The sequence below is a fragment of the Callithrix jacchus genome, chromosome 7 (genome assembly GCF_049354715.1).
Source record: "Callithrix jacchus isolate 240 chromosome 7, calJac240_pri, whole genome shotgun sequence".
NCBI lineage: Eukaryota > Metazoa > Chordata > Mammalia > Primates > Cebidae > Callithrix > Callithrix jacchus.
The window spans coordinates 18,861,505-18,879,136 of NC_133508.1; the positions used below are offsets into that span (position 1 = coordinate 18,861,505).

The 17,632-nt window shown below is 38.1% G+C and overlaps 1 protein-coding gene across 17 annotated transcripts in view; it reads left to right on the plus strand.

Moving 5' to 3' along the window:
- SLC39A12 (solute carrier family 39 member 12) overlaps positions 1 to 17,632 on the plus strand; it is a 147,883-nt gene that overhangs the window by 118,862 nt on the left and 11,389 nt on the right. For 2 of the 17 annotated variants that reach the window (XM_078329548.1, XM_078329550.1), the window contains one exon: positions 2,789 to 2,907. The exons of the other annotated variants lie outside the window; for them this stretch is intronic. In XM_078329548.1, coding sequence (XP_078185674.1) covers positions 2,789 to 2,893 — 105 coding nt within the window. In that variant the 3' untranslated portion in view covers positions 2,894 to 2,907. The remainder of the gene's footprint in view (positions 1 to 2,788; positions 2,908 to 17,632) is intronic. 17 annotated transcript variants of the gene reach the window in all.

Below are 17,632 nucleotides of genomic sequence, written 5' to 3' on the forward strand. Positions count from 1 at the left end.
TCTGAACCTGTCTTCCAACCTGAGGTCAATGTTATAGAATCCTGAGATTCTTCCACCTTGAGAAATCTGTATTTATAGCCTTTTTGTGACTTTGAAACCACAGTTACTCAACCATTTAATGATGTGAGCCATCCTTTGTTGAAACTGAACGGTCTTGAAGGTAATGTGTGGAACATATCAGTCGTCAGATTCACTACTGAGCTTCCTAATTTTCAGCTTTCGATTTCTAACTTCTCTTTATGGGTCAGTTTAGGGCAGTTGCTGGATTCTTTTGAAGTTTAATCTGTTTTTCACAAGGACTGGTTCTCTCTTTAAGTACGATGAATGTCATTGTCTGCAGTCAATTTGTTTTCTTTGCTTTTGTCTACTCTCCCAGAATTGACCTGGGAAGGTTATCAAGAGCCATTTGTCAAGCAGAACCCTAAGCTAAATATGTCATTTTCCTTTCAATGCTCCTACTCCTTTTCTTGTAAGGGTAAGCAATTGCTTATAAGAAAGCAATGTGACTGATACCCTGTGAGATTCCAACTGGCATAAATCTTGGCCATTGCAAATGACTATTAGCCAAGGAAAAACCAGCATCCTGGCAGAAAGACAGGAGAAAAAAAATACTTGTTAGTTTCCCGGGGCTACTTCCTATCATCCAGGTCACTTGCTCTCACGGCCTTCTAAGCAGCTTCTAAACAAACGCGGCCCTTTCATATAGCAATAAGCTTAACTGTTGCTGTTCTCTGTGTCCATGCCAAAGAAAATAGTCGGTCATTTAGAAGGAAGAAAACAAGATTGCAAGACTCTGAAATAGCAAAGAAAACAAATGCAGCATCTAAAGGGTAAAGGGGAATATTAGTGAGAATATACTAGTTATTTGCTAAATCCTGGATATTTACCAGGTACCTTCTGAACAAGGTTAATGTGAAAAACTAGTTAGATCTTTGCTTTGTGTTTGTTTGTTTCAAAGATACTGGATGTATTATTTAAACTCCAAAAAGAACAAGAACTAGAGACATAAATGAGGCCATTAGCAATGAGGTCAGCAAAGAAGAAAGTCATCTCCAGGGAAAAGTGCCAGCCTTAATTCTCCAAAGTAGAACTGGCTTACTCAAGGACGCTAACTCCAAATCGCACTGAAGCATTTCTAAAGGAAGTTAAGAACGAATGCCGCTCTGGGTGGCCAGAGGAAATTAATGCTCTGTTATGAAGACCTGTGTCCTAGACTAGGTTTCCCCCAAAGCAGCTGGGAAGGCAAAGGGCAGGGTGAAAGCAATTCATCTGGGAGGTGATCCCAGGGAGCAGAAGTGAAGGGCTGACAAACTGAAACAGAGAAAGAAGAAAAAAAGTCAATACCATCTGTGTTTTTATTAAGTTGACCAGGACTATGGGAACACCATCACACGGGACCTTCTGATGAGGCTCAAGAAATATGCCTCAGAATAGTTTACTTAGGACAGGAAGAGGCTTTAACATTCAACACTGGCCAAGCTGGCATTATCTCCCCATCTCCACTTCTAGGTTGTATACACTTCAGTGCTAAGAGCATTCCTGTAAAGGGGCTGATGCCATCACATCAAGGAAGGCCAGGGCAGGAGAAAGAGGAATGCAGTGTGGACCAGAAGCAAGACTCTGCAAAACCAGTCAATGCCTCCTTGGAATGGGTCTCTGCAGCAGTGACTGGGGTCAGAGATGGGGCTGAGCCACATGAAATAGCACACATGTGATGTGTGTTAACAATTGACCCCTTCCATTCCTCAAATGCTCTCCTTTACTTTGAAGACCCATCTCTCCCCAAGTCCCCTCATGGTGGTAGCCCACCAAAATGCCACAAGGACTTATTACAAAATAATAAGTGAAAGAAGTTCCAAATCCTGCTGGCCCTGAGGCCATAGTTGATGTTCATCATCCCTGCCCTCCAGCATCCGATCCGGATCCTCCTCAGCTCCAAGCAGCACTTGGGTTGATCTACATTGTACTCCTGGTAGGGGCAACCCAGGTCTTCACTGAAGGGTCTGAATGTTCACTGCTTTGTCCTTCTTAGGCTTCGTATTCTGTAGTTGCCTGGTGACCATTGTTACCAGGTGTAGAAGCACCAAGAGATGCCCCAGAAAATCTGAATTTCTAGCTATGTTTCTTCTTTCCTCACCATGCAACAGCACCCCTAACTCCTCATGGTAATTGTTACAGGAAAGGGGTCCTAATCCAGACCCTGTGAGAGGGTTTTTGGATCTCAGGCAAGAAAGAATTCAGGGTAAGTCCGCAGTGCAAAGCAAAAGCAAGTTTATTAAGTAAGTAAAGGGATAAAAAAATGGCTACTCCATAGACAGAGCAGCCCCGAGGGCTGCTGTTTGCCCATTTTTATGGTTATTTCTTGATGATATATGCTAAACAGGGGTTGGATTATTTATGCCTCCCCTCGTTAGACCACATAGGTCAGTCCTGACATTGCCATGGCATTTGTAAGCTGTTATAGTGCTAGTGGGAGTGTAGCAGTGAGGATGACCAGAGGTCACTCTTGCCGCCATTTTGGTTTTGGTGGGATTTAGCCGGCTTACTTACAGCAACCTGTTGTGTCAGAAAGGTCTTTATGACCTATCTTGTGCTGACCTCATGTCTCATCCTGTAACATAGAATGCCTTAACTATCTGGGAATGCAACCCAGTAGGTCTCAGCCTCATTTATCCAGCTCCTATTCAAGATGAAGTTGCTCTTGTTCACACACCTCTGACATGATCACTAACAATCACTCTTACCAGTATAGTAACTTTCTTCACTGTTGGTTGTTCCACTAATATAGGGAACCACAGATGAGCAGGTGGTGGTGATAATTTCAAGTTTACTGGAAACTTCATTGAAGGAGTTCTCAACCCCTGGTCCTGTTAGGAAGCAGGTTGCACAGTAGGAGGTGAGCAGCAGGTGAGCAAAGTTTCATTTGTACTTACAGCCACTCTCCATTGCTCACCTGAGCTCCAGCTCCTGTCAGACCAGCGCGGGGTGTTAGTTTCTCCTGTGAACTGTGCATGTGAGGCATCTAGGTTGCGCACTCCTTATGAGAATCTAATGCCAGATGATTGGTCACTATCTCCCATCACCCCCAGATGGGGCCGAGTAGTTGCAGGAAAGCAAGCTCAGGGCCCTCATTGATTCTATATTATGGTGAGTTGCATAGTTATTTCACTATATATTGCAATGTAATGATAGTGGAAATCAAGTGCACAACAAATGTAATGTGTTTGAATCATCCTGAAACCATCACTCTCACCTTCGAACCCCAGTCCATGAAACCATTTGAAACTGGTCCCTGGTGCCAAAAAGGTTTGAAACCACTGCCTGACTGTATTCCCTGGTGCTTCCTCCCCAGGAACAGGGATCTGTGGTCTAACAGTACCTAAGTTTCCAGGAACAGGGAGCAAAGATACCCCAAGTGAAAAAACTAGCAGTCCCTATCTATCAATTGCTTTGTAATTTTTTTTATTGTTTCTGCTCTAATCTCCATGATTTCCTTCCTTCTTACTTTGCATTTAATTTTCCCTTTACTTTCTTTTTTTTTTTAATTTTTTATTGGATTTTAGGTTTTGGGGTACATGAGCAGAGCATGTAAGACAGTTGCGTAGGAACACACATGGCAGTGTGCTTTTCTTTCCTTCTCCCCTTCACCCACATTTGGCATTTCTCCCCAGGCTATCCCTCCCCACCTCCCCCTCCCACTGGCCCTCCCCTTTCCCCCCCAATAGACCCCAGTGTTTAGTACTCCCCTTTCTGTGTCCATGTGTTCTCATTTTTCATCACCCACCTATGAGTGAGAATATGCGGTGTTTCATTTTCTGTTCTTGTGTCAGTTTGCTGAGGATGACGTTCTCCAGATTCATCCATGTTCCTACAAACAACACAAACTCATCATTTCTGATTGCTGCATAATATTCCATGGTGTATATGTGCCACATTTTTCCAATCCAGTCTATTATCAATGGGCATTTTGGTTGATTCCAGGTCTTTGCTATTGTAAACAGTGCTGCAATGAACATTCGTGTACATGTGTCCTTATAGTAGAACGATTTATAGTCCTTTGGATATATACCCAGTAATGGGATTGCTGGGTCAAATGGAATTTCTATTTCTAAGGCCTTGAAGAATCGCCACACTGTCTTCCACAATGGTTGAACTAATTTACACTCCCACCAACAGTGTAAAAGTGTTCCTTTTCCTCCACATCCTCTCCAGCATCTGTTGTCTCCAGATTTTTTAATGATCGCCATTCTAACTGTCATGAGATGGTATCTGACAAAGGGCTGATATCCAGAATTTACAAAGAACTCAAACGGATTTACAGGAAAAAAACAAACAAGCCCATTCAAAAGTGGGCAAAGGATATGAACAGACACTTTACGAAAGAAGACATATATGAGGCCAACAATCATATGAAAAAATGCTCATCGTCACTGGTCATCAGAGAGATGCAAATCCCTTTACTTTCTTGCAGCTATGTAAGAGCATCTCGTTTTGTCTGAGAGCTGAATGTTCCTTCTAAAAAAATTCTCAGAACTGGAAATCTAGAGAATTTCTCAAATCCAGCTTCTCTACAGTTTATAAAAATTGCTCAAATAGAAAAAAAAAAAGCCCTCAAAGTATTGTTTTTTTCCAGCAGTTTGAATAAGAGAGACTATTTTTAACTAGTATAATTTGTTATTTAAAGCATAAATTAATTAATTTGTTAAAAAACCATAAATCGGTTATGCCAAGCAAAGGTTTATTTTGGATCTGACTCAAAGTGTCAAACTTTTAGGCATTTTTCCTGAGGTTTTTAGATCCTGCCGAAATGGTGTTTCCATAACAACAGGACTGTAGAAACCCCAAGGGGCTATCCCTTTAGATATAACTAGAGATGTCTCAACGAAGGGGGGAACTGGACAACTGCCCAGGGATTCAGTACCTTAATAGAACCCAAGCTGGTGGCAGAGCTGGGACTCACGGAGGGAGCTAATGGAGAAGAAGGTATCTGACTAATTCATGCCAAAACAAAATAAAGCCTAGATGCCCCCACCAGTTATAGCCATGGCAAATGAGTTGGAATAGGGGAAATACCCAATTTCAAACCCTCTTCCCCTACAAATCTCCTGCGTCGCAGTGTTCTAGACCTCGTCCCCAAGCCCTCGCATTTTTTGGATGCTCTTTTAAAACTTCATCTCCTCTCCAAGACTATCCCTTGTGTTTCTTCAACCTTATTTTACTTATCTAATAACTGTACAGGTGGGGTGGTGGGGCTGGGGATGGGGCCAGAACCTCAAGAATAAAAAGCAGTCATTTAGAGCATTTTACTTCTCTTCCCTCTTGTGAGAAGTTTCTCCTGGAAGTAATATCACAGCCAGACCTTTGCCTGGAGCACTTTCAATTTCCAGATAATTTTCCTTATGTGAAAGGCAGGATCAAAGGTATTTTGACTATGAATTTAAGATCCTCTGCCTTTAAAACATCCAAAAATGCAGAAGTCAAATCTGAGTATTAAATCTGGTCAATAAATAGGATTATCAATATAGTTCATCCTCTCTACACTTACTGTAGGTCAGTAAAGATAGCAGCTTCAAGATCATGAATTGGGTAAAAACAAACAAACAAAAAAAAACATTAATTGAGTGACAAATATCACTTTTCTAGCCAGGCTTCTCCTCTCTTCTTCATCATATGACTATGGAATTAAACTAAACTAGAATCCTAGACTTTTAGAATAGTGATCACATTTCCTCCTCCCCATTATTCTTTCTTTTTCTTGCAATTTATTGAGTTTGATTGAGTCTTTCTTTATCGGAGAAATGTAGATCTCAGTGCAACTCAAAGATCTAGAATCACCAAGTTGGGTCTGGTAAATGAATCCTTTCTCCATCCACACGACGAGTAAGGCTTTCTTTCTTTGAAGTTTGGCAATACCTAAGTGTAATTCTGCTAGACATCAACCCACAGGAAGAGACTTGGTTTGAAAAAGACATATGAAGTCACCTTGATATACATATTTGTTTTCAACAAATATTGTAGTTAAAATCAATGAGTTCCATTGGGCATCATTTTAAATATCCTTTGGCTGAGAAAGAGCAAACATTCAAAACTCATTTCAGGCAACAAAATTGACGTAATTTAACATTCACAATTATTTCTTAACAAAAGCAAGAAGGGTGAATCATTCTTACTAACAATTTTGAAAGACTTCTCTTTCTATAAAAATCAGTCAAACTGTATACTTAGAAATTTTCTACTGAGAAAATGATTAATGAAGCCAATTTTGGTGAAAGCTGAATTCTCTTTGTAATTAAAAGACATTGACCGCTGGAAATGCTGGTATTTTGCTATCCTCAATCCTCTTTTCTTCTAACTAATTTCTCAATCATATACACAAATACACACAGAGAAATTATCTTAAAAATGCAATTGACCCTTGAGCAACCCTTAAGATAGCAAGACCATCCCTTCCTCTTCCTCCTCCTCCTCAGTTCCCTCAGTGTAAAGATGAGGAAGATGAAGGCCTGTATGATTATCTACTTCTACTTAATGAATAGTAAATGTATTTTCTCTTCTTTATAATTTTCTTCTCTTTTCTTTTTGTCTTCTTTTTCAAAACAAATTATTACCAAGCTCAGCCCTTCTGGCCGGCTGGCCTGCGGCCGGCCTTCCTTCCTTCCTTCCTTCCTTCCTTCCTTCCTTCCTTCCTCCCTCCCTCCCTCCCTCCCTCCCTCCCTCCCTCCCTCTTTTTCTTGAGACAGAGTCTCACTCTGTCACTCAGGCTGGAGTGCAGTGGCCCAATCTTGGTTCACTGCAGCCTCTGCCTCCTGGGTTCAAGCAATTATCCTGCCTCAGCCTCCCGAGTAGCTGGGATTACAAGCGTGCACCACCATGCCTGCTAATTTTGGTATTTTTAGTAGAGTTGGGTTTTGCCATGTTGGCCCAGCTGGTCTGGAACTCCTGGCCTCAAGTGATCCATCTGCCTCAGCCTCCCAAAATGTTGGGATTACAGGCATGAGCCTCTGTGCCCATCCCCCTTTCAATTTTATTAATAACATTTTCTTTTCTTTAGCTTACTTTACTATAAGAATATAGTATATAGTACATAATGCTATGAAATATGTGTTAATTATGTTATCGGTGAGGCTTCTGGTCAACAGTAGACTATCAGTAGTTAAGTTTTGGGGGAGTCAAAAGTTATACATGAATTTTCAACTGTGTGAGGATCAGCATCCTAACGCCCACGTTATTCACCTGAACTAAAGCTGGATGATGTCTGTCTTTGTTGAGCTGCTTTACGACTAAGAATTTGTCTAACTGAATCACTTCCCCTAAGGCAGAAAAGGAGAAGAGAATTGCTAAATCCAAGTTTAAGGCAGGTAACGCCTTTGTCTCTCTTAATTGTGTGTGACAGTGATGGGCTCTCTATTTTATAACTCACAGTTTTTTTAAAAAAAGTTTAATTTGTTGGCCGGGTGTGGTGGCTCATGCCTATAATCCCAGCACTTTGGGAGGCCGAGGCGGGTGGATCATGAGGTCAAGAGATGGAGACCATCCTGGTCAAAAAAGTGAAACCCCATCTCTACTAAAAATACAAAAATTAGCTGGGCATGGTGGTGCGCGCCTGTAGTCCCAGCTACACAGGAAGCTCAGGCAGGAGAATTGCTTGAACCCAGAAGGCAGAGATTGCGGTGAGCTGAGATCACGCCATTGCACTCCAGTCTGGGTAACAACTGCGAAACTCAATCTAAAAAAAAAAAAAAAAATTTGTCTTCTGCTGCAAACTGCTTCAGCAATTGCCTTAAAAAGATCCCATTGGGAAGTGATAGACATATAAGATTCTGTATTTGAATTATTCAGCAAATAAAAATTTTAATGCTGAAGGTTTTAAAATAATCTTGAGGAAGGCCTCCGGGTTGGCTATCCCACATAAGCTGAGCGCGGTGGTCTTTGATTTCTTGCTTAATAAGGAAGGTTAAAACAGCTATGTTAAGTTGTTTATTGAACATAAATACTAGTTGAAAAAGACCTAAATTCAAAACAGTGGGAACCAACCTCCCAATTTCAGGAGATTCTTGAGTAACATAGTGTTGAGGATTCTACCATTACTAATCAAATATGATTCTAAAACAGAACATATTCTAACATCCATCTTTTGATTGATGTCAAGAGACAACCAAAAAAATGAATCTGGTGCAAAAAGGAAAAACTTGTATAATAAGCACAAGATAGCCATCACCAAACTTTTATTCAAATTCAACTCTCAGAAAATTGTTAAAAGCAAGAATTGATGTAGTATTTGTAAGCCAACACTCCAGAGAAGATTTTTATTCTCCGGAATATTGTAGAAAGAAAAATCCTGGAACGCCTTTTTAAGACTCTGTGGCTGACAAAACCTCATTTCTGTGCATAGGTAATAGTCTCCTCCAAAGTCCAGTTGGAGGGTCAGCCAGGTTTATTAAAAGGAAAGAGACTCCAGACTTCCCACCATCTTGTTTACAGCAAACCATCACAAAGAAAATCAAAGTGTTTGAAATTTGACAACGCCACAGACTATTAAAATGAAAGGGCTTCAATCCTGCAAAAATAGATTAGTTTGTGGGGTTATCATTTTGACAGGGGTGGGGGATGTAGTTTCTCTCTTGTTGCCCCAGCTGGTGTGCAATGGCATGATCTCAGTTCACTGCAACCTCTGCTTTCTGGGATCAAGTGACTCTCTCGCCTTAGCCTCCCAAGTAGCTGAGATTACAGGCGCCTGCCACCGCGCCCAGCTAATTTTTATAGATATGGAGTTTCACCATGTTGGCCAGGTTGGTCTTGAATCCCTGACCTCAGGTGATCTACCTGCCTCGGCCTATCATAGTGCTGGAATTACAGGCGTGAGCCACTGTACCCAGCTGGTTTGTGGTTCTTAATGAAGTGTGAGGACATGAGAACTGAGTTTATGTTCAGGGACTTTGAGATCTAAACAAAACTCAGAATTTCATGTTTTTTATTGGAAAGTATGACAAAAAGTCTTTATCAGGCAACAGGTGACATCTCTTACTATCACATAAGTTCTTAGATCTAATCTAAATGGTGCTTTATTTAAATATTGCAATAGTATAATCTTTATATTATAATAAGCTAAAAAGCCAAGCAATGATAATTGCAAGAAGTTAAAAAGATAAGTAGTTAATAAGTTAAAAAGCTAAATGCATATTACAATAAGCTAAATATATCTCAATAAGCTAAAAATCTAAACAGTTAAACTCTTAAAAATTTTAGAGTTTTAGCTATCATGTTTGGGTCTGATCCATTTTAAGTTAATTTTTATATATGATGTTAGGTAAACATCCAGCTTTATTCGTTATTATTATTATTATTTTTAGAGACGGAATCCTGCTCTGTTGCCCAGGCTGCAAAGCAGTGGCATGATCATAGCTCTCTGCAGCCTTGAGCTCCTGGGATCAAGTGATCCTCCTGCCTCAGCCTGAGTAGCTGGGACTACAGGCACATGCCACCATGCCCAGCTAATTAAAAAAAAAATTTTTGTAGATTTGGGGTATTACTGTGTTTCCCAGGCTTGTCTTGAACTCTTGGCTTCAAGTGATCCTCTTGTCTCATCCTCCCAAAGTGTTGAGATTACAGCATGAGCCACCATGTTCAGAGTGTTCTTTTGAATGTATCTATCCAGGTTCCCCAACATCATCTGTTGCAGGGACTGTCTTTGGTCCATTGAATGGTTTTGGCACCCTTATTGAAAATCAGTTGATCATGTGTGCAAGACTTTGTTTCTGGGCTCTCTATTCTGTTCTCTTAGTCTGGATGTCTGTCTTTAGCCAGTACCACGCTCATTTGATTTTTCTCATTTTGTAGTAAGTTTTGAAATCAGGAAATGTGAGACCTCCAAATTTATTCTTTTACAAGACTGTTTTGGCTATTTGAGGGTCCTTTGAGATTTCTTCTGAATTTTAGGGTGGCTGTTTGATTGTGATTTTGATAGAGATTACCTTTTGTCTGTACTTTAAGTAGTACTGGCATCTTAATAATATTAAGTTTTCCGATTCATGAACATGAGATGTCTTTTCATTTATTTGTTTTTAATTTCTTCAGCAATGTTTTGTAGTTTTCAGTGTATGAGTCTTTCAGTTTCTTGGCCAATTTTATTTCTAGGTGTTTATTCTTTTCGATGGTATTGCAAATAATGTGTTTTCATTCTTTTTTGGATTGTTCATTGTTTGTATTTAGAAACGCAACTGATTTTGTGTGTTGATTTTTGTCTTTCAACTTTGCTAAATTTAGATTTTAACATCTTGGGAGTAAAAAAAATACATGCTTACTGCTTAACAAATTATTATTTAACAGAGAGATGTATTTTACAAGCAGTATTTTAAAAAATATAATGCTGTAATGCATAAAAATGTATACATTAAAGACACATTTACAGGTCAAAAGGATTCTACAACAATCACATAAGCCCTTTTCTCTTGTTTTTGAAACCCACTAGAAACAGAAATCAAAATTTAACTCATTCAGGGTCTGCTTTTCCCTTCTTCAATTTTAAGTTGTGTAAATAGAGAAATATGCATTTTTGACAATAAATAAAGGAAATCTCTATCTTCTTTCAGTGTTACAAGTAATCATGTCCTTTTAAGTCCATTTGTGCTGTATGACAAAATTAATTTTTGCATGAATTTTTTTCGTGTTCACTAGAGCAACTTTTCTGGCATTGCCGTGAAGTTTGTGATAGTGAATGCCAGGTACACACCGGCTTGCTTTTTAGGACTAATACGGGTTTACAGATTTAATACATCTACAGTTTGAGTGTCGTGATGATCACGGCTGTGAAGAGACAACCCACGTATGGCTTCGTGTTTCCAACTATCTGGAAGAAAAGTAAAAAGCGCTGTGATTGATTTCATGGTGCAGCACTACAGCTAGCAAGATGTATCTATTTGATAGGAAGACGACTACGTGTCTCTTGGTAATCATTTTTTAGTTGACATGTTATCAATAAATAATCATCAAAAGACTCCAAAAATCGAGAGAAAAAATAAGCTGAATGCCTTATTAACATTGTTCTCAATATGTGAATGAGTGAATGTTCAGAAGCTTTCTTTTTTTGTTTTTTTTCTCTGTGTTTGATGTTAGGGAGTTATTCCAGTGACTCTTCATAGCAGCGATCACATTTGGGGAAAAAAAATGTAGGTGCATTGGTGGTCTAGTATATGGAAAATGCTTGGACTAAATCTCGTCCCAGGTATCAACAAAAGCCTGCCAAATGGCACAGTCTAGTTGGACCCTGGGCATTAAACAGTCCAGTAACTTGAAATATGCTTTTTTGTTCTTTTGTACTTTAAAATATTTTTTAGAGTAATAGAATTATGTGGGTGAGACATAAAAAGTACAGAATGAGTTATAACCATGATGATTCTTCTCAAAGTGGATGTGTAGCTCTTGTTAAGAGTGCTTCTTTAGAGATGAGTCATTAACATTTTTCTCCCCTACACTATCTAAATGGTGGCCAGTAATTACATGTGGCTATTGTGCCTTGAAATGAGGCTAGTGTAACCGAAACATTGATTTTTTTAAGTTAAACTTTATTTGTAGGGCAGTTTTGGGTTCACAGCAAAACTGATCAGAAAGTACAGCATTCCCACATGTCCCCTGTCCCCACACATGCGCAAACACCCCACTATCGACATCCTACAACACAGTGATGCATCTATTCCAATTCACCAACATACGTTAACACATCATCATCATTCATTAGGTTTCACTGTTGGTTTTATACATTCTATGGGTTTTGACAAATAGATGATGACACATACCCATGATTGTATAACATAGAATAGTTGCACTGCCTAAATGTTCCCTTTGTTTTGCATGTTTATTCTTCCCCCAAATTCCCATGATCCACTACTATTTTTATTATCTTCATGGTTTTGCCTTTTTCAGAATGTCATTGAGTTGTAATGATACAGTATGCTACTTTTTCAGATTGGCTTCTTTCATTTCATAATACAAATTTGAGTTTCCTCTGTCATTTCACAGTTTGATAGTTCATTTCTTTTTAGGGCTGAATAATATTTCACTATCTGGATGTATCGCCATTTATCCATTTACCTACTGAGGGACATCTTGATTCCTTCCAAATTTTGGTAATTATGGGTTAAGCTGCTATAAATTCATTTGTGCAGGTTTTCATGTGGACAAACATTTTCAGATATGTTGAGGAAATGCCAAGGAACATAATTGCTGGATCATATGATAAGGGTATGTTTAGTTTTGTAAGAAGCTACCGAACTGTCTTCTAAAGTGGCTGTACCATTTGGCGTTTCCATCAGCAGTGAATGAGAGTTCGAGTTGCTCTACATCCTCGCCAGCATTTTTTGCTGTCAGTGTTGTGGATTTTGGCCATTCTAATAGATATATAGGGATATTTCATTTTGTTTTTAATTTGTAATTTCCTAATAATATAAAATTCTCAGCATCTTTTTTGTGACTCCATGCCATCATATATCTTCTCTGGGGAGTCTCTATGCAAGTCTTCTCATTTTTAATTGGAAATGGTCTGTTTTCCTACTATTGTCTTCTAAAAGGTCTATTTTGAATACCATTCTTTAACCAGATAATGTTTTGTAAATGTTTTCTCCCAGTCTGTGGCTTATCTTCTCATTCTCTTGATATTGTCTTCCACTGAACTGAAGTTTTAATTTTGGGAGTGTATATTCAGGGCAAATTGAATCTGTGTTCCTGGATTGCAGTCCTGAAGCTTGGCCCAAATAAATCATATATGTATGTATATATGTATGTATATATGTATATATATATATATATGTATGTGTGTATATACATATATATATATATGTATGTATGTGTGTATATACATATATATGTATATATATATGTATGTGTGTGTATATACATATATATATGTAAATATGTATATATATATGTGTGTGTGTGTGTGTGTGTGTGTGTGTGTGTATTTTTAAATACATTTTAATTTTAAGGAAGCCAAGCTTATGAATTTTTTCTTTCATAGATCATGTCTTTAGCATCTTGTCTAAAAAGTCATTGCTATACCGAGGTCACCTAGATTTTTTCTATCATAACCTTCTATAATTTTTATGCATTTGCATTTTTAATTCAGGTCTGTGTGTTATTATGAATTAATTTTTTGTGAAGAATGTACGACTCTGTGTCTAGATTCCCATTATTTGTAAGTGGATTTCAGATTGTTCCAGCACCATTTTTTGAAGAGGCCATTGGTCCATTTTACTGTGTTTTCTCTTACGTCAAAGATCAGCTCACTAGATTCACGTGAGACTATTTCTGGACTTTCTGTTATATGCCATTTCCAATTGTTGAAGCAGCCTTGCATGCCTGGAATAAATCCCACTTGATTGTGGTGTATAATTCCTTTTGTACATTGTTGGATTTGAGTTGCCGATACTTTGTTGTTTTTGCATCTATATTTCTGAGAGGCACTGGTCTGTAGTTTTCTTTGCTTATAATGTCTTTTGCTTGGTTTTGTTCTTAGAGTAATGCTACCCTCACAAAATGAGTAAGGAAATATTCTTTTTACTTCTATCTTCTGAAAAATTTTAAAGAATTGGTAAAATTTTTTCCTAAAGTGTTTGGTAGAGTTCATTGGTGAGTTCATCTGGGCCTGGTGATTTCTGTTTGGGGTGGCTTTTGATTATTAATTCAAATTCTTTAAGAGATAAAGTCCTATTCAGATTGTCTACTCCTTCTTGTGTAGGTCTTAGCAGACTTTGTTTTTCAGGGAATTGGTCCATTGTATCTAGGATATCAAATTTGGGAGCTTAGAGTCACTCCTAACATTTCTTTATTATCCTTTCATGTCCACAGAATCTGTAGCGACATCCTCTCTTTGATTTACAGTATCAATGCTTTGTATGTTCTCTCCTTTTTTTTAGTTAGCCTAGCTAGAGGCTTATCTATTTTATTAATCTTTTCAATGAATGAGATTTGGTTTTGTTGAATTTCTGAATTGATTATGTGATTTTAATTTCATTGATTTCGGCTCTTTCATTATTGTCTTCTGCTTACTTAGGATTTAATTTGCTCTTCTGTTTCTTGTTTCTGAAAAAGGAAGCTTAGAATACTAAGTGTACATCTTTATTCTTTTCTGAGATACATATTCAGTGCTCTGAATTTCCCTTTGAGCACCACTTTCACTCTAGCTCATAAATTTTGATAAATTTTATTTTTATTTTCATTCAGTCAAAACACTTTTAGTTTCTCTTAAGATTTCTTTCTTAACTCCTGTGTTATTTATAGGTATGTTCTTTAATCTGCAGTTCTTTTGGAATTTTCCAGCAATCTTTCTGTTATTGATTTCTAGTTTAATCCATATGACCTAAGAATGGAAATTGTGTGACTTCTATTACTTTAAATTTGTTAAGGTCTGTCTTATAGCCCAGAATGTGGTCTATCGTGGTGAATGTTCTGGGTGAGCTGGGGAAGAATTTGCAATCTTCCTTTGTTGGATAAACTAGTCTACAGATGTCAGTTATGCCCACTTGATGGATATCCTGCTGAATTCAACTATGTCTACTGATTTTCTGCCTGCTAGATATCTGTTCATTTTTTTAATCTTCCATTTGTTTTTAGGTTCAAGGGATACATGTACAAATATGTTACATGGGTAAGGTGCATATTGTAGGGATTTGGTATACAGATAATTTTGTCACCTCTGCAATCAACGTAATAACCAATAGGTAGTTTTACAATCCTCACCCTCCACTTTAAATGGACCCTAATATTTATTGTTTCCTTCTTTGTGTCAATATTTATTTCTCACTTATAAGTAAGAATATGTGGTATTTGGTTTTCTGATCCTGTTTTAATCACCTAGGATAATGACCTCCAGCTTCATCCATGTTGTCACAAAAGACATGATCTTGTTTTTTTATGGCTGTATAGTATTCCACGGTGTATTTGTACCACATTTTCTTTATCCACTCCACCACTGACAGGCATTTAGGTTGATTCTTTGTCTTTGATACTGGGCATAGTACTGTGATGAACATGGGTACGTGTGTCTTTATGGCAGAACAATTTATATTCCTTTGATATACAGCCAGTAATGGGATTGCTGGGTTGAATGGTAGTTCTATTTTAACTTCTTTAAGAAATCTCCAGACTATTTTCCACAGTGGCTGAACTAATTTACATTTTTGCCAGCAGTATATAAGCATTCCCTTTTCTCTGAAACCTCATCAGCATCTGCTATTTTTTTATCTTTTTAATAGTTACCATTCTAATGGGTGTGAGACGGTGCATCATTGTGGTTTTCATTTGCATTTCCCTAATGATTAGTGACATTGAGCATTTTTTCATATGCTTGTTGGTCATGTGTATGTCAACTTTTGAGATATGTCTGTTTCTGTCCTTTGCTCATTTTTTAATCGGGTCATTTGTTTCTTGTTTGTTAATTAATTTAAGTTCCTTATAGATTTTGGATATTGGACCTTTGTCAGATGGATAGTTTGCAAATATTTTTCCTATTCCGTAGGTCTCTGTGTACTCAGTTGAGAGTTTATCTTGCTGTGCAGAAGCTTTTTCATTTAATGAGGTACCACTTGTCAACTTTTGAATTTTTTTTGCAATTGCTTTTAGAGTCTCTGTCATGAAATACTTGCCAAGACTGATGTCCAGGATGTTATTTGCTAGGTTTTCTTCTAGAGTTTTTATAGTGTTAGGTTTTACATTTAAGTCTTTAATCTATCTTGAGTTGATTTTTATATATGGTGAAAGGAAGGGGTCCAGTTTCAATCTTCAGCACATGGGTAACCAGTCATCCCAGCACCATTTATTGCATAGTGAGTCCTCTCCCCAATGCTTGTTATTGTCCACTTTGTCAAAGATCAGATCATTGTAGGTGTACACTTTTATGCATTTTCTAACCTGTTCCATTGGTTAGATAATTTGGTCTTGTTGAATCAAACATTTTATCACTATGTAATGCCCTTTTTTGTCCTTTTTGATCCTTGTTGGCTTAAAGTCTGTTTTGTCTGAGATAAGAATAGCATCCCCTGCTCTTTTCTATTTGCTATTTGCTTAATAGATGTTTCCTCACCCTTTTACTTTGAGTGTAAGGGTGTTCTTGTATGTGAGATGGGTCTCTTCAAAGAAAGCATATATTTGGGTCTTGCTTCTTTATCCAAATTACCACTCTGTGCCTTTTAAGTGGGCCGTTTAGCCTGTTTATATTCAAGGTTAATATTGATATGTACGGATTTGATCCTCTAATCATATTGTTAGCTGGTTGCTATGAAGAAATGACTGTGTATTTGCTTTAGAGTGTCAGTAGTCTATGTGTTTGTGTGGTGGCTGGTAACAGTCTTTCATTTCCATTCAGTACTTCCTTAGGGACCTCTTGTAAGTCAGGTCTGGTAGTTACAAATTCCCTTATCATTTGCTTGTCTATAAAGGATTTTATCTTTCCTTCACTTATGAAGCTTAGTTTTGCTGGATATGAAATTCTTGGTTGACATTTCTTTTCTTTAAGGGTTCTTGATATAGGCCCCCAGCATCTTCTGGATTGTAGGATTTCTACTGAAAAATCCACTGTTAGCCTGATGAGAAGGTGACCTGCCCCTTCTCTCTAGCTGCCTTTAATATCTTTTCTTTTGCATTGACCTTGAAGAATCTGACGACTGTGTGTCTTAGGGATGGTTGTCTTATATAGTATCTTGCAAGGGTTTTCTTCTCTGAATTTTCTGAATTTGAATGTCAACCCTTGTAGTAAGGTTGGAGACATTTTCCCGGAAAATGTCCTCATATGTTTTCTAAGTTGCTTGCTTTCTTTCCCTCTCTTTCAGGAATGCCAATGAGTCATAGATTTTATCTCTTTACATAATCCCACATTTTTCAGAGTTTTTTTTTCTTAATTTTTGTATGACTGAGTTAATTCAAAGAACCACTCTTCAAACCCTGATATTCTCTCCTTAGTCTATTCTGCTGTTAATACTTCTGATTGTGTTATGAAATTCATGTAGTGGAATGGGTTTCTTGGAATGGGTTTCAACTTCCTCTTGAATCTTGGTGATCTTTATTGCTATCCAGATTCTTTTTTTTTTTTTTTAATTTTTTATTGGATTTTAGGTTTTGGGGTACATGAGCAGAGCATGCAAGACAGTTGCGTAGGAACACACATGGCAGTGTGCTTTTCTTTCCTTCTCCCCTTCACCCACATTTGGCATTTCTCCCCAGGCTATCCCTCCCCACCTCCCCCTCCCACTGGCCCTCCCCTTTTCCCCCCAATAGACCCCAGTGTTTAGTACTCCCCTTTCTGTGTCCATATTCTTAATTCTGTCTTTCATTTCAGCCATTTCATTCTGGTTAACAGCCATTGTTGGGGAGCTGGTGTGGCAGTTTGGAAGTAAGGAGACACTCTCACTTTTAGAGTTGTCAGGGTTCTTGTGCTGGTTCTTTCACATCTGTGTGGGATGATGTTCCTTTAACTGTGGTATAATTTGAATCTAGTCAGTTAGCTTCATTTCTGGATGTTTCCCTAGGGCCAAGGCTTTGTGCAGGGTCTTTTTTTGTGGCTGAATTCTAGTCGCTGGTTTCACAGGGGTCTATGTTAGCATAGTATTTTTGGTGTTGAAATTTGGGCTCTAATCCAGTAGATGAT